This window comes from Channa argus, chromosome 10 (genome assembly GCF_033026475.1).
Source record: "Channa argus isolate prfri chromosome 10, Channa argus male v1.0, whole genome shotgun sequence".
NCBI classification, from domain to species: domain Eukaryota; kingdom Metazoa; phylum Chordata; class Actinopteri; order Anabantiformes; family Channidae; genus Channa; species Channa argus.
In genome coordinates, this window is record NC_090206.1 from 11,312,729 (window position 1) to 11,329,098 (window position 16,370).

General features: G+C 39.2%; 2 protein-coding genes across 2 annotated transcripts; one reads left to right on the top strand and one right to left on the bottom strand.

Moving 5' to 3' along the window:
- Nucleotides 1–1,854: 1,854 nt before the first annotated feature.
- Nucleotides 1,855–6,485, bottom strand: si:ch211-153b23.3 (uncharacterized). Its single transcript, XM_067519149.1, has 11 exons — nucleotides 6,347–6,485; nucleotides 5,677–5,862; nucleotides 4,088–5,599; nucleotides 3,917–4,009; nucleotides 3,718–3,822; nucleotides 3,502–3,611; nucleotides 3,216–3,407; nucleotides 2,938–3,100; nucleotides 2,687–2,852; nucleotides 2,431–2,525; nucleotides 1,855–2,346 (listed from the first exon to the last, which is right to left on the bottom strand). The coding sequence occupies exons 2-11, from the start codon at nucleotides 5,831–5,833 to the stop codon at nucleotides 2,261–2,263; spliced, it is 2,679 nt and encodes an 892-aa protein (XP_067375250.1). The 5' UTR covers nucleotides 5,834–5,862; nucleotides 6,347–6,485; the 3' UTR covers nucleotides 1,855–2,260.
- A 147-nt stretch (nucleotides 6,486–6,632) lies between these two features.
- irg1l (immunoresponsive gene 1, like) lies at nucleotides 6,633–10,302 on the top strand. The gene is made up of 6 exons (XM_067519150.1): nucleotides 6,633–6,790; nucleotides 7,145–7,199; nucleotides 7,340–7,527; nucleotides 7,797–7,889; nucleotides 8,206–8,411; nucleotides 8,852–10,302. Exons 1-6 carry the CDS (start codon nucleotides 6,773–6,775, stop codon nucleotides 9,777–9,779), a joined length of 1,488 nt encoding a protein of 495 aa, XP_067375251.1. The 5' UTR covers nucleotides 6,633–6,772; the 3' UTR covers nucleotides 9,780–10,302.
- Nucleotides 10,303–16,370: the final 6,068 nt, after the last annotated feature.

A 16,370-nucleotide genomic window follows, 5' to 3' on the forward strand; every position in this document is an offset into this window, starting at 1 on the left:
TTCAGCTAGTTTGTTGTAGTAGTAAAAATGAAAAGGTGATAAATATTTTTATTTACAATTTTTTAAATAGAAATGTTTAAAACAATGTAGAGAGGTGCAGTCAAAGGCTTCTGACACAGACTTGCTGAACACAGTCTTTTCTGGCAGCCGTGCTGAGATGATCCCCATCTAAAGGCTGGGCTGAGTGGACTGGCTTGATTTGGAGTCTCGTGCTATCAGTACCTTAAATCTCCGAAGTTTTATATTGTACCATTAATAAAATGTTAATTTAACGACCATAATCTTGTAAAATGTGTCATAACCTTATCCAATGGTGTGCATGTTTTGTGCGTGGCTGAGTAGGGAATAAGAGGGGGCACTCCCATCTTTTTACAAACTGAAGGTGGAAACTATAGAGAGCAGTTAGCAATAGCAATCAAAGGGCAAAGATTTAATATCACCAGGAGAAGCTCAGCAACACCTCGGAAACCAGAAAGCTGTTCTTCACTTTCAAATCATTCATCTAACCACTTCCATCTCTGCCATCTCACTGCTGACGACTTTGCTGGCTTCTTTACTAATAAGGTGGCAGCCATCAGCTCACACATCTCTTCTCCAGATGATGACATCATGCTAACGTCTTCCAACACTGCATCGCTCTCCTCATTTTCTCACTGACTGAGGACGACATATCCACCCTCCTCCTCTCTAACCATCCAACCACCTGCTCTCTGGATGCGATCCCTTCCACTTTCCTTCAAGCATTTGCACCCGCACTAATGCCAGCTATTAAATAAATCATCAACACATCTCTCACAGAACTGATGACACTGAGCTCTTCCTGTCCTTTCCAATGGATGACTCCACTGTCTCATCACGCATTTCTGCCTGTTTTTCAGACAATTCTTCCGAATCTTCCTATGCACTTAAATCTATTTTTTTTTAAATAGATTTAATAAATAGATCTATTTTCCTTTTAAAAATAGATCCTTTCTGTTCTTTCTTGGACTTGCATCTCGTGAAATGTAAACACTTTTCTGATAGGACCTTGCTCCTTGACTTAGATTGTTGCTGCCTTGTACCTCATGTGTAAGTCACTTTGGATAAAAGCATCTGCTAAATGACTAAAAGTAAATGGAAATGGAAATCATGGTTGAACTGAATGACAGCTTCAGCGTGTATCATTCCAGAGAGAGAAAAAAGTTGTAATCTTAAGAACCATGACCACATGATCAAGTTTAATAATGACGATAAAAGAAAATGAGAACATTGCTATGTTCGTGTGCTACGTTTTTGGCAGTGCAATCTCCTCAGTTCTAACTACATTTCCTTGCCTTGTTACCAGAAAATGTTGTCAGAAAATGGTCAGACAAATAAGAATTATGGGGAAATACTGTTAAATTATAGGTTTCAATCCCAAATGTAAGGACATGGTTCAGGTTGTTAGTGAGCGGGTTTATTTACATTTTGGGAAATGAGTTAAATACAGTGTTAAGACAGTTACTGTCACCATCTACGTGAATGTTAAATTCATCCACTATAATAACAAAATTTAATCACAAACTCTAAATAAGGGGCTGGAGAACGGTACACAATAACAAATAAAAGTGGTTTCTGAGTTTCCCAGTTTGGGTGGAAGTGAGTGAGGCTCTCAAATGAGTTGTAACTATGTTTTGGTTTAGAAAGGTTGGAGCTACTCATCCACCTCAGCCTGTGCTTTTAGTAACATGACTATTACACTCAGTGTCAGACTGATTGAGACTGACATATTCTTCCTGTTGCAGGCAAGTTCCAGTAAGTCAAAATAATGTTGAAATTGGTTAATCCGTTTCTATTACATAAAAATATTGTTTGTAAATTAAAAACTGGGGCATCAAGCAGTTGACATGGACATTGTTTTATTGCTTTATGAATACATTACACAACATTTAATAAATCCACAATTTATTTTTACAGAATAATTCCATATAATGATACACTTGATCTTAAATACATACACTGACATCAGTTTTCTTTTCCACTCTCAGAATTAACACACATTCACAAAATACTGTTAACAAACACTATAAATTAAATGTATAAATATATATTTAAAGATTTGTTAGCTATTTATATATATAAGACATCCTTATAAATGCACCACTGCATTTTACTCCAACTTATTACATTAGCAAAGTCTCCCTGAGATAATGAATAGAACGGGAAAAGTTAAAGAAGCAAATCTGGTAAGAAAAAAAGTTTAAGGAACTCCCTTAAAGTAGTGAAATTAGGTATGTCACAATCACACCATACTGCTTTTTACTCTATCAAAGATCTGGTGGATCTTCACTGCAGGGACACAGCCTTCCCTTAAAATTGTGATAATCCCTGTGAAGACAAAGTAAGACAAATGTGAGTGAACGTTAAAACACAGAAAATATCATTTATTGGCATAGGCGTGTTGTAGTATACCTTCATCAATTTTCAGGCAGTTGACTACTGTGGAACCAACAAGTTCATTAGAATCTCCATCACACAGAACTCCTTGGATTTTGTGTCCAAGTCGACTGTGGAAAGATATGAGACATTAAAAGGGGTAAAGGAATGTGCATATATTTTAAAAAAATCAAAGGTCAGATTGTTAGAATAAAAGTAGTAGACTTCTCCAAAATGAAATATGACACAATGAGGACTTTCTTTGAATACAGTTATTTTAGGAGACACTTACTTAATGATCATGCTGTGGTGGGTGCTGTCTGGTTCTCCACTGGGATTGGCTGAGGTAATGGCAAGGGGTCCAGTGATGTTACATAGGTGGGCAGTCACAGTGTGATCAGGAACACGTATCATGATAGTGTCCTTGGTGCCAACGCGGTCATAAGCTGCTCCCACTCCTACACAAGATGGATTGGATGTGAATAATTATAGCTGGCATTTATTTAAACTAAGTTAAGTCACAGATAAGTCACTGATGTTTACCTAGTCTGAACAGCCAGTCGCCTTTGCTGACGATGCAGCTGATTCCTCCAGGGTACACGTTCCGCATAAACTCCCACAGCAAAGGACTGAAAGGAGGCTTGGTTGCTACCAGCTGTTCCACACTAGAGATGCAAATACAGATGGGCTTCTCTGCTGGTCTCTCCTGGAACAGGTCACAGGTAATATGTTTCAAAGAAAGTACACAGTGTAAACATTTTATCTAACACTCTGTCTCACACTACATTTCAAAATGAGTGTGTCAGATTTAAAATGCCTACTTTAATGTTATAGATTTTCTCTATAGCCTGAGGGTTCTTGCAGGAGGCAGCCAGGGCATACACTGTGTCTGTGGGAATACCACACACTCCCCCTTCCTCCAAAAGGCCAGCAATCTTCAGGAGACCACTGGTGAGTCGTGAATTTGCCACGGGACAGGGCAGCTCTGGAGAAGAGTCCTGCATTACTCTCTCCTAAAACAAATCGTAGAGGGAGGGAAGACATATCCATAAGCCCTACCACTAGAGAATCATTCAAGAAATACAGCAGGAGTCTTCGATTTGTTACCTTTAACAAGGCAGGGCCCATGGGCAGTAGTCTCTGTGAGAAGATGCAGTTGACCAGCGATGCCAGAGCTCCATATACAGAAATTATTGAAAGCAGTGCAAGCATGGCAACTGTAAAGACATGTCACAAATATATTATAAGCGATAAAGTAGGAAAATTAAAATACAAGGAAAAATGACAAGAAGAAGAAGATAAATGAGGCTTGCTTATCCATACTTTCTAGTTCATATGGCAGTCGACGCATGGTGGACAGCAGGAAACAGACCAGGGCAACCTCCATTATTGTTGTCAGAAACAGCAAAACCAAATTCCTGTAGGCGGCTGATATTAAACATTGAAAGAATTGCATATAACTTATGAATAGATAAATATGATAAAATATTCTGGTATTTAAAAACAATGTAGTAAACATTACCAATCAGCACAAGGAAAGCATTTATAACGAGGAAAGCGATGACTCCTGCTGTAAAACCATATGCTGCTCCTGTAGAAAGCTGCAGCAAGTTACCTGTAAAAAAAGATATTAGATCCGAATTCTGTTTAATTTAATCAGAACAAATGTAGTCACAAGTTTAGACCAACATACCAGCAAACCTAAACCAGGTCCAAGTTGCCCAGACTGCTACGTAGATTGACGAGATGACAGATCCAAACCGGCCACCTCCTGTAACTTGCAGGCGACTGATATAAATCTGGATGATAGCTCCAGAGATGAGAACCCAAGGGACAGTCAGATGCAGGAAGGCAGGATTTGTACTAGATCCACTTCCATGGATAGCTGAGAGAGCTGCAACCCCATTCGAAAGGTAGAAGAGGGCGTCTGAAGCCTTGTCAGTTTGAGGAAGTGCCTCCTGGTCTCCTAGTTTAGAGCTGCAGCATTTGAGGACTTTCTTCAGCTGATCAGTGGACACAGGCTGTGGGCCCACAGGGATGAGAGACTTCTCTGCTATGGTGTTGATAAGACGTGAGAAGGTACCATAGAGGGAGGCCGCAGTGAACAGGGAACAAGCTACACCAAAGAAGATGTAGTAAGCTTGGCGAGGGATTTGGGGGATTGTAGAGACAGTGAGCAAGACAAAGAGCATGTTGTGGATCAGTTCCAGGACGTCCATGTTGAGGCTTCCAACAAAGAGCACCAGGCCTGCCACCACAAAGAACCAGTTTCCCACCATACTATCCCTCGCTGAGACAACTTTACTGTCCTCCACAATCACAGTGGACACCAAAAACTCATCCCAAGCCATGATCAGCCAATATGTAGCATGGAGGCCAAACTTTGTGGTGTGGTAGCAATCTTGGCGCAGATGGGCATAGTAGCTGGAAAATAGCTGGGCAACTGTGATGATTGAGACCCAAGCGGCTCCTAAACCAAAGGATTTCATGTACCCAAAGTTGTAGAAAGCAAAGATAAAAGGGGCAACAGTGTCACAGAAGAAACCCAAGGCCATGGGCTCTGCATATTTAGTGTTTTTCTTCTTCTCTTGACCAATACTCTGAGCACTAGCTGAGTTGGCGGTCCCCAGCAGGAGTACATTAAAGAGGGGGGTACCGAAGCCTTTGAGGACTAGTCGCTGAGTCAGACTTTTGACAAGCAGTGCAGCCGAACCATAAATAGCAAAGGTCAGAATGAGCAACTCCAGAACCCCAGAGACCACAAGAGCCCAGGATCCCCCTACCAGACCTACTGCTTCAAAGATTAAGGTGGCTGTGATGGCCCCAAAAACAAAAGGCATGATGTAGTTGACTGTGGCAGAGCAGAAGGCCAAGAGGAAGGACAGAAGGATATAAGGGACTAGACCTGCAATTGCTGACTCTTTTAAGGAAAGAAATACCAGGCAAGCAGCATCAGAGGTGGCATTCAGGCAACTGCGGCCGGTCATATTAGTGGGAAAGGATGCGTTGTTAATCATTTGATAGGGCAAAAATGCTGTGGTTTGAGTTTCAGATAAGGCACCAAAGTAGATTCGGGTGGCACCATAACTGCTCCAGAGAGCCGCGTAGCCAATGAAGGCAGTGCCACTTAAATGGTCATATTTTCTGAAGGAAAGCAGTCCAGCCACCAGTTGACATATACCACCAATCAGAATAAGGTGAACACCTGTAAAGGTTTTGCATATTAGTATAATCCTGTGTTATATTACTTTTTAAATGTAGCACATTTATTTAAAGCCTTACCTGCAAGGATGTTCTCCACCCCTACTGGAGTGATGCCAGTGCGTGCTGAATTAAAGTTCTGCAGAAGTACGAGGAATGCACTGATGCCATTGGATAACATCCCTAACACACCTGGTTCACCATAAAAACTAGCTGGAAAACCATCTGATGTTGCCATTGTTTCTATAGTCTCAAACTTGATTTTTACTGAAACAATAAAAGTGACAGAATCATTATCAACTTCTGAAAAACAGATAAGTAAGAATTTAGTTTTCTGGTAAAGTCAAATTGGAAATTCCACTTTCTCTCAATCTTTCCTTTCTTCTCCCCCTAAACATTTACAGAAACCTGAGATTGTCTGACCCTCCCTAGGACTAAATGGGCTAACCTACTGTCATAGTGTGACAACAACAAATAACGACAACAGTTGAAGAAGAGCAGCTGTACTTTTCCTTCTTCTACGACTGAAAAGCTGCAGGTGTCCACATTATCAAGCATTCTATTCTTACGCAAAAGACTGATATTTACTCTGAAGTGCTACCTTTTCAGTTCTTAAGTTTAAAAATGATCACGTTGTAATAATTTTATTTTGACATCTTTTGACATTTTGCCAGTAAGAAAAGTTTATTGTCAAACCAATTCACAGTTAATGTTTAAAGGCTTTAAAACATATATTTAAAAAAAGTCTTACCTGATGCAGCTGCTCACACAGAAGAAGGACTAAATTGTAGTGAAGCAGGAATGTAAGTTTGTCATAAATAAGGCATCTGTGTGTGTAGGTGGAGTTCAAGAAAATTCCCCCACACTGCCCTGCCACCTGCCACCTGAGAGGTTACATAACTTCATCTCATCTTAGACAATAAAGTACCACTCCTCTTCCTCCTCTTTTTCCAAGGATGGTGATCTTGGACATGATGATGACGATCACAGTGGAAATTCCTCCCTCTACGTCCTTTTGATGTGCTATGGTTTCCCAGATCAGTATGAAGTATATAAGTCAGGTGCCCTCTCTGAAAAGCAGCATCTTGAAAAGCAGCATCCTCAACAACCTGTTGACTGCAAAGTTCCTTCGTAGATTAGACACAAAAACAGAGAAAAGGAAGAACAGACTGAAACCATGATCTCCACACTGCAGGTAAAATTGTTGTTGTTTTTTTGTTTAATAGATTGTTTAATTAAATTAATCAATTTAATTTAGATATTAATAAGGGATTAAATGCATATTATATGAACTTAATACAATTTTAAAAAGATGTGCATGTTACACTGTTACATTTATACTGTAATAAGAACTATGACAAAATCCAGAAACAGCAGGAAGAATGTTGAAGTTTTATTAGAGCCCACGGCAGAGCTTAACAAAACTTTTGAGCAATGTTGGACAACTTACACATGCTGTATTATCCCTGTTACAACACCACAGCACCTTCCTTAGGCACACAGGAAAGAGTAATTTATTCCAAAAAATTCTGCACTCTGTGTCTGACAGAAAACCATTAGACCAATGTGGGCTGTGAGAGGACTGCATAAGTCTGCGGTGGAAGGTAAAATTATTTTTTTTTTACACTCATATTTTGCTTTGATACGCTTTGTTCCTCTTCTTAGAAACACTTTTTCACAATCCTGAGGTCTTTTCTTTTTTTCTTTTTTTCTGGCTGCATCACTTACTTCTGTTCCCGTGCAGTTCTAAAGCGACCAGCGCCTGAGGACACAGTCACAGCCAGCTTTGGGAAGTTCATTAGTGAAATAAAGCCCCAGCACCTGTCCTCTGTTGTGCTCCACCGTAGCAAAAGAATGGTGCTGGACAGCTTAGGAGTTGGGCTGATTGGCAGCACAACTGATGTGTTTGAACTCGCTCTACAGCACTGCCAGGTGAGTCAGAGGAGGAAAGGAGATTTAAAAAAACTTTCTCTTTTTAATCTGATATGACAGTAAGATGTAATAGAAATCAACTGACTTAAACGTCAGTGCCAATCCTTTGTGTGGACAAATGAGATAAGGGGTTAAATCACTACTTATTGCTTGTAATAAAGATTGAAAAAGACTTAGGGAGAGAGCATTTTTCTAAGTGATGTTTAAAGTAATGTGTGCTTCTGTGTGAGACGAATCCCTGTTTACCGGCCTCTGTCTTTTCAACTCAGCTCATGTATGCTCCTGATGACATGAGCTCTGTGTACGGACGCAGGGGCACCAGGCTCTCTCCAATTCTGGCAGCCTTTGTCAATGGAGTGGCTGTGAGTATCAATTACATGTATACATGTTGACCAGTACAACAACTTCATATGCACAGATCTCATTACAACAACTTGAACAAAAAATATTTCCTTGGTCTTTGTCTGAAGTCATTGAAAAGCCGATTTCTGTTTCCTGCATCTGGTGTCAGTGTTTGATGCCTGTCATTGCAATGAGAACATTTAGATTTAAAAAATACTAACCAAGAGCAGTTAGGCAGGAAATATTACCTGGGTAATGAAATAGAGCTGAACATATACACAGTGTTTCTAAATAATTATTACCAACCATTTAATGATTAAAATCTTTTGGCTGCAGACTCACTCCATGGACTTTGATGACACGTGGCACCCTGCCACCCATCCCTCAGGAGCAGTACTTCCTGGTCTGTTAGCACTTAGTGATATGATGCCCAGTAACAAAAAACCCTCAGGCCTGGACTTCCTGCTGGCTTTCAATGTCGGTATTGAGATCCAGGGTCGGCTGATGAGGTTCTCTAATGAAGCCTGCAACATTCCCAAGAGGTAAGTGCCTCAGAATGGGAAGAGTAAACATGACTAAAGAGAAGAATATTCCACTTTTTGGATCTTTGCAGTGTGTTTTACAAGAGGGCCAGTGCAGCGTAATGTGATGCACTGGCCCTCTTGATCTGTGAAAAGTGTGTTATTATCTTCATTTCAGTCAGAGACAGCAGACTCCCTTTGGGAAGTGTTAGAACAAATAGTTTTTTGGTGTTTACTCCAAGTCAAATGATCCACCTCCCAACAATTGGCTCTCAGAGTAAATACTACAATGAATAAAAGTCTATTTCATTTAAAATCCATAAGTGTCTGCTAGTGGAAAGTCATGTCAAAGAGTAGTTATTTGTACAACACAGACCTTAACACTCAGGAGCTCAAATGCTCTAGAATAAATAGTAGCAAAACACCTGACTAAACTCTCCCTGTATCTCTGTCTTCTCAAGGTTTCACCCTCCTAGTGTGGTAGGAACCATGGGAAGTGCAGCTGCCTGTGCTCGTCTGTTGTCTTTGGATCCCTCCCAGTGTAGTCATGCCCTGGCCATAGCTGCTTCTCTCTCTGGAGCCCCAATGGCTAATGCCGCCACTCAGTCTAAACCCCTACACATTGGTAATGCTTCACGTTTGGGAATGGAGGCTGCTCTGCTGGCATCCCGGGGCCTAGAGGCAAGTCCTCTGGCCCTGGATGCTGTTGCAGGAGTGGCTGGCTTCAATGCCTTTTATGAAGATTATGTGCCACAGCCTTTAGAATCACCCAGTGGTAATGGCCATATGTTCCTCCTAGAGGAGCAAGACATGGGCTTCAAGCGCTTCCCTGCCCATCTGGGGATGCACTGGGTGGCAGATGCTGCAGCCTCGGTCCATGAGCTTCTTGTAGGAGCTGGCCCTGGCATAGTCTCCCCAGCTCAAATCCAAGACATCCTGCTCAGAATCCCCAAATCAAAATACATCAACAGGCCTTTGCCTGAATCAGAGCACGAGGCACGCCACTCCTTCCAGTTCAATGCATGCAGTGCTCTCTTAGACGGTGAGGTGACGGTGGAGTCCTTCACACCTTCTGCCATCTGCCGCCCTGAGCTGCTCGCTCTGCTGAGCCGCGTCCGTGTGGAGCATCCCCATGACAACCCAGCTAATTTCAACCACATGTACGGTGAAGTCCAGGTGACACTTGTTGGAGGCGACATTCTGACAGGGCGCTGTGACACCTTCTACGGTCACTGGCGCAACCCACTGACCAACGAGAGCCTGAGAAAGAAGTTCAGAAACAACGCAGGAGTGGTGCTTCCCCCTGAGAAAGTTGAGAGGCTGATTGATACGGTGGAGGAGCTGGACAGACTTGGAAACTGTGGGCCCCTTCTCTCCCAGCTTCAGTGAACATTTACAGACATACTCAGTAACAGCAAAATGAAAATTATTGTACATAGAAATAAATTTAAAATCACACATTTGTTCAGAATTTGTGAAAATGCAACCTGTAAAATCTTTATTCATTTATGTGACCTGATAAAAGGTGTCACATAAGAAGCAGCCATAAGCCACACTAACAGAACAATTGTTTGTTTACTAGTGCTGAAAAACCATGAAACACTCGCAGAAAATCTTCATCTAATCTACATTTAGCTGAATAATTTTATTGCATTGTTTCACTTTATTTTATTTTAAAATACAACAAGTATTAGCATTACACAATGCTAAAGTGTAAGTGTACAGTACTTTATTTATGCCTCACAATGGGTGGTTGAAATGTTCTTATTTACATCTAAACAATGTAAGTTCTTGATGCTTTTGAATATGCAGATGCAACAATATTTCTCTTTTCACATTGTTCAATTTTCTTATTTTACATACAGTACATGTGAAAAACCTGTTTTTGTGTAAATAAAACTGCTCAAAACTATGGTCTGACAATTTTTGTCTAGATATGTAAAAGGTTTGAGAAAAGATACACAACATTTTCTATGAAGCATGAAGCAAAGTTTGAGAATAAATATAAAATACCACAAATAATGAGGTTAAAGTGCGAAAGTCACTGAGTTAATCACTTCTATTAAATCATTTAAAACCAAGTAAGTGTCCTGTCCTGCTTTTTATAGACAAACTCTTGTGTCTTAAAACAGTCAGAAAATTGTCAGCGTAATAAAAGTCAAATGTCTTTGATCTTTGCACACAAACTTTACACTTTAGTAAAGGTTCTTTTGTTTTTCAAGTGTGTATGTTTGAAGTGCAAGCAATGCTGGAAAGGATTTTTTTTATTTGCCCAGTGGTGCTTATGTTAGTGTGGCTATTGGTCCGCAAAGGACAAAATAAACAGCTGTCCCTAAACAACTATATCTCCCAAATGTCCCAGTTTACATTTCTATACAACTAAACTCCAACAACATATATAGCTTGCTGGAAATAAGATTAGGTAAAAATTGTGGTTCTGTTTAAAGTTACATAAAAACATGTTTTTACGCCAGATGCTGCCCTCCCCAACTTCTACCAGGCTTGGGATAGTCACTGTACAGCTGGGGCGCAGTTGTTTGGGGTTCAGTAGACAGTTTGACATGAGATCAGGAAGAGCGGGGAACAAACCTCCAACCCTATGGTCGGTAGGCAGCCACTCTACCACTTAGCCAATGATAAAGGTGATGAGTGACAAAATCCACAATTCTTTTGAGAGGCTATTATCCAAAGTTGCAGGCCTGTTAGTAACAACTTCCATTGCACTTACCTGTTGGGACTTGGTTTTATAATTTGAACTAAGTGGATGGCTTACAAGTAGACACATCCCGGTTTACAGCTGTTCATGTGAAACCAAGGTGTCCAGCAGACAACCAGTATTTAGATTTTGTTACTGCCAAATCACTTCCACAAATGAATGATGGGTTACATGCCACTGGACTGACAAGGGAGCTGGTATGGACAGAAGAATTGATTACAATATGAAAAACTTCTTTCTGTGTTTATATGGACATGTGTAGGCCAAACCTTGGATTGTTAAAGTATCAGAGTCAATGCTTCGTACTTAAAGTTGTTTGAAATGCAACAGCATCTTTTTAGACATTCAAATATTTTCTGATGGAAATAGCAGTTTTTGTCTTTTTGCTTTAATAAAACTGTGGGTATTTCAGCACACATGCATGTATAAATGAAGGGCAACACCAAGTAGGAAAAAATACATCTTTCTTCTTCATAGATGAAACAATTTTAAGTAAGTAGAACAGGTCACACCAATTTAGTCAAATGGTTTGTTATTCTCAGTAAAATCAAATGGAATCTGTTTTTTGTTTTTTTTTTTAAAGAAAGGACAAAAAAGGGCAAACAACCAGGAAATCTGCAGAGAACCAAATGCCAGTAAATAAAAAGCACAAAAGCATTTTTCTTTTTCAAATGCGTGCATTTGAAGTGCAAACAAAAATGAGCAGCTGTGTGGAAATGAAGAGTAGTGCTGGGAATAGAGGGCTGTTTTCCTTCTTCTTGACCGTAATGCTTAATAGTGGCAATAAGTATCCAGAGGAGGAAATGGACACCTAAGTTGAAGACACTTGGGCTATGGGTCACACACCAGACCAATTCAGTCAGGCATGAAGGGAAATCCACAGGTGTTAGTTTTATCTGGACGTGCCTTTGGGAGTTGACATTGTTAAATGCATAAATAAAGACTTTGCAATGTCAATGAAGATTTAGTACCAAGTAAGTACTAAGCAAAAATTGCGTGATATATTTTCTATTCTTTAGAAATATTTTAAATCAATAAAAAATTAACTTAACTGGTACATTTTGAGGCAGTGTGATCAGTGGGATGAAAGAGGTTAATGCTAACAGCATATAAGAGCTACATATTAGCAGCTGAGACTCAACTATTTAATGTGTCATCACAACATAATGTGAGGCACCTTGTACAATACAAATTGTACCAAGGTTGTAGAAAACTAAAATTGTCCTTAAAGACAGTGCAGGGTAGAGTGCCGATGGTGCTGTGCTTAGTGTTCTGCCCTGATTTCATCTAATGTAAAGCCATTTAAACTTGACTATTTATGTAGTTTATTGTTAGGAAAATTAAATGCATAAGCATAAGCATACAAAGGTCTACAAGTGTTTCTGTGTACAATTACTTTATAGCCTATGTGTCCTGAACTGCAGGAGTAGAGAGCTTCAGCAACAAAGGCACAGTGTTCAGACAGTCTTTCACAATAAAGCCAATAATGGTGTTAACAACAGACATGGCCAAAAAAAAAAGGTATTTGCTTGGATGCTAAAAACAACGATAAAAAGCTGCACTCACAGTAAATGTGACTACACAACACTGGAAGGTGAGGGCCTGTCAACATCCATAGGTGAGTCAATGGACTTCCCGTACAACAATGAATGAACATAATGACAATAATGAAGTTGTTACGGTTAACAGCCAGGGAACATTCTCCTCTGGTTATTGATGACACACCTTACATAAGCACTGATGTACTCCAGGTCACAGACAAAAGACTGACCTGTTTAAATGGGAGTAGGTGAGAATTCAAAGAACACAATGAAAATTTCCACTTGCTTTCCTTTTGTCATGGCTCAGATACTCTTTCAACCTTAGGGTTGAAAGAGTATCATTTAGTTGTGACTGACCCATGTAAACGGGTCAGCCAATTAATTGTAAAAATGATTGGCACTGACCAAAGAAAGGTTAATTAATACGTTTATGCTGTAAAGACATTTGGGTCTAATTCATTTTTTTAAGGTATTTATAGACACCTTAATCAGCATAGAATACAGCACATTTTGCAACAGATGAACCAAAGTGTAAATGACTAAAAGAATGTGTAGATGCTCAACTGGCCTCCCTGCAGTCCAGACCTGTCACACATTGAAAATATTTGGGATATTTTCAGGTAAATAATAGAACAAAAGAAACCTGAAACTGAGCAGCTGGACGGAAAAAATGTTTGTAAGTTTCCAAACACCTAACAAATGCTGTTAAAAGATGAGGAGATAACACAGTGGTAAGCATTCCTCTTTTTTCTTTTTTCTTTCTTGTTGTCATTAATGCTAAGGATGAAAAAGTGTAAAAAAAAAAAAAAACGAGGACTTTGCAGAGGAGCTAATGACATGAAATACCTTGAATAAAACCATTTTTCTTTTTCAAGTGTGTACATTTAAAGTTCAATCAAAGACAGTGCCTTCCAAAAGTATTCATTCCCCTTGAAATTTTCCACATTTTGTCACATTACAACCAAAAACATAAATGTACTTTATTGGGATTTTATATTATATACCAACACACAAAGTCGCACATAACTGTGAAGTGAAAGGAAAGTGACGAAATGGTTTTCAAAATTATTTACAAATAAATATCTGAAAAGTGTGACGTGCATTTGTATTCAGCCCCCTTTACTCAATTACCCATAACTAAAATCTGGTGCAACCAATTGCCTCCAGGAGTCACTTAATTAGTCAATAGAGTCTACCTGTGAATAATTACTTTGTAGTATAAATACAGCTGTTCTGTGAAGCCCTCAGAGGTTTGTCAGAGAACATTAGTTAACAAACAGCATTATGACGTCTGAGGAAGACACCACACAGGTCAGGAATAAAGTTGCTGAGAAGTTTAAAGCAAGCTTAGGTTATAAAAAAATATCCCAAGGTTTGAACATCTCATGGAGCATTGTACAATCAATCATCTGAAAATGGAAAGAGTGTGGCACAGCTGCAAACCTACGAAGACATGGCCTACTCTGTGAATCTCGCCTTCTACCACATCCCAAAGATGCTCCATTGGAAAAATATCTGGTGATTTGTTCAATATCCTATTGTCCAATTTTAGTGAGCCCCTATGTAATGTAGCCTCAGTTTCCTGTTCTTAGCCAGCAGCACTGGCACACAGTGTGGTCTTCTGCCTCTTTAGGCCATCTGCTTCAAGGTTTGACGTGTTGTCTATTCAGAGATGCTCTTCTGCATGCCTCAGTTGTAACGAGGGATTGTTAGAGTTACTGCTGCCTTTCTATCAGCTTGAATCAATCTGGACATTCTCCTCTGACCTCTGGCAAAAACAAGGCATTTTCATCTATAAAAGTCCACAAGTTTGTTTACAATTACTTTAAATCCTATGTGTTCTGAACTACTGGAGCAGAGAGCTTCAGCAACAAAGGCCCAGTGTTCAGTCTTCCACAATAAAGCCAATAATGGTGTCAACAACGGACATGGTAGTACTTTATGAAATATGTGATAAAGAAACCTATGACTTTTTGTTATGTCTGAATAAAAACATTCCCCAGACCAGGAATGAAATATTGGTACTGTGAAAAATACATCAAGATAATTTTGTTGGATAATAAAATCAAGAATAAAGCAAAGAGTAAAAACAATGAACACATCAGCTTTATTCTCAATAGAAAACAAAATGCCTATTTATTGGTAATTATGACAACTGTTAGTATAAATTCAATTTAGTTCATTACTGGGGAATATTTTACACTTAATACACTGCTGTTTTTCAATTCTAAGACATTAGTTCTATGGAAAATGCAAAAATGAACCCAAGAGACCCTGGGCACCAAAAATAGTATCTATTTATCTATTAGTATCTGCTTAGATGTTAAAGACTAACATGATCAGGTGGTTCTGGTATTGGGACACATTCAAGAACAAAGAAGGGAATTCAACCATAAAAAGCTGCACCCACAGTAAACATGACAACACAATAATAGAAGGTTAGACTCCATCAACATCTATAGCTTTATCGATGGACTTCCCAGTGAGTGCAGTTGTTACGGTTAAGAGTAAGGCAAAGTTTTCCTTGTTATCGATGACCCACCTTACACACACTGATGTACTCCTCACACAGGTATGAGAAGAAGTAGAAAGTCAACAGTGTTGTCATCTTGTGACTGATATATGAGTCTGTGACCTGTTTAAATGGGAGTGGGTGAGAATTCATAGAACACAATGAAAATTTCCACTTCTTTTTCTGTTGTCGTGGCTCAGATTCTGTTTCAACATTGAGGAAAAAGATGACTATAGGGAATTCCTGAGAAAATGATTGACACTGACCAAAGAAAAGTCAATAAATATGTTCATGCTGTAAAGACATTTAAGTTAAAAATACTTTTTTAGGGTATTTATAGACACCTTAATCAGCATAGAATACAGCACATTTTGCAACAGATGAACCAAAATGTAAATGACTAAAAGAACAAGCAAAGTGTAGATGCTAAACTGGCCTCCCTGCAGTCCAGACCTGTCACACATTGAAAATATTTGGAGTATTTTCAGGTAAATAATAGAACAAAAGAGACCTGAAACTGAGCAGCTGATTGGAAAAAAAAATTCCAAACACCTAACAAATGCTGTTAAAAGAAGAGGAGATAACACTGGGGTAAGCATTCCTCTTTTTTTTTTTTTTTTTTTTTTTTTTGGTATTGTTGTTATTAATGATAAGGATGAAAAAGTGCACATAAATGAGAAATTTTGTAAAGGAACAAATGACACAAAATATCTTCAGTTAAACCATTTTCTTTTTCACGTGTGTACATTTAAAGTTCAATCAAAAACAAGTGATGAAAGTGTGTTAGTGTGTTTTCCTTTTTTCTATCTATAAGTCTGCACAGGAGGAAATACTCACCTGCCTCAGAGACACCAGGCCTATGGTTCACACACCTGCCCAATTGTGTCCTGCATGACAAAGGGAAATCAACAGGCCTTAGCCCTTTCTGGACATGCCTGTGTGAGTTGGCACAGTTAATTTTCACAAATAAAGATTTTGCAGCGTTAAAGTTCTAGACGAGCATTCAATTATAGATTTGCTACTATTTGGAAATATGTAAGGTCTGACTTTGTGTTATGTCTGAATAAAAACGTTCCCCAGAACAAGAATGAAATATTGGTGCTGCTAAAAATACATCGAGATAATTTTGTCAGGTAATAAAATCAAGAATAAAGCAAAGAGTAAAAACAATGAACACATCAGCTTTATTCTCAGTAAAAAACAGGAATAAA

What these genes read in the sequence shown, in the direction of transcription:
- irg1l (XM_067519150.1), top strand. An exon ending in GCATAAGTCTGCGGTGGAAG is followed by an intron (nt 7,200 to 7,339) that starts GTAAAATTATTT and finishes GTTCCCGTGCAG; the next exon opens with TTCTAAAGCGACCAGCGCCT. An exon ending in CCTTTGTCAATGGAGTGGCT is followed by an intron (nt 7,890 to 8,205) that starts GTGAGTATCAAT and finishes TTTTGGCTGCAG; the next exon opens with ACTCACTCCATGGACTTTGA.
- si:ch211-153b23.3 (XM_067519149.1), bottom strand. Translation starts at nt 5,833, where the DNA reads ATGGCAACATCAGATGGTTTTCCAGCTAGTTTTTATGGTGAACCAGGT. An exon ending in GACCTGGTTTAGGTTTGCTG is followed by an intron (nt 4,010 to 4,087) that starts GTATGTTGGTCT and finishes CTTTTTTTACAG; the next exon opens with GTAACTTGCTGCAGCTTTCT. An exon ending in TGCTTTCCTTGTGCTGATTG is followed by an intron (nt 3,823 to 3,916) that starts GTAATGTTTACT and finishes GTTTAATATCAG; the next exon opens with CCGCCTACAGGAATTTGGTT.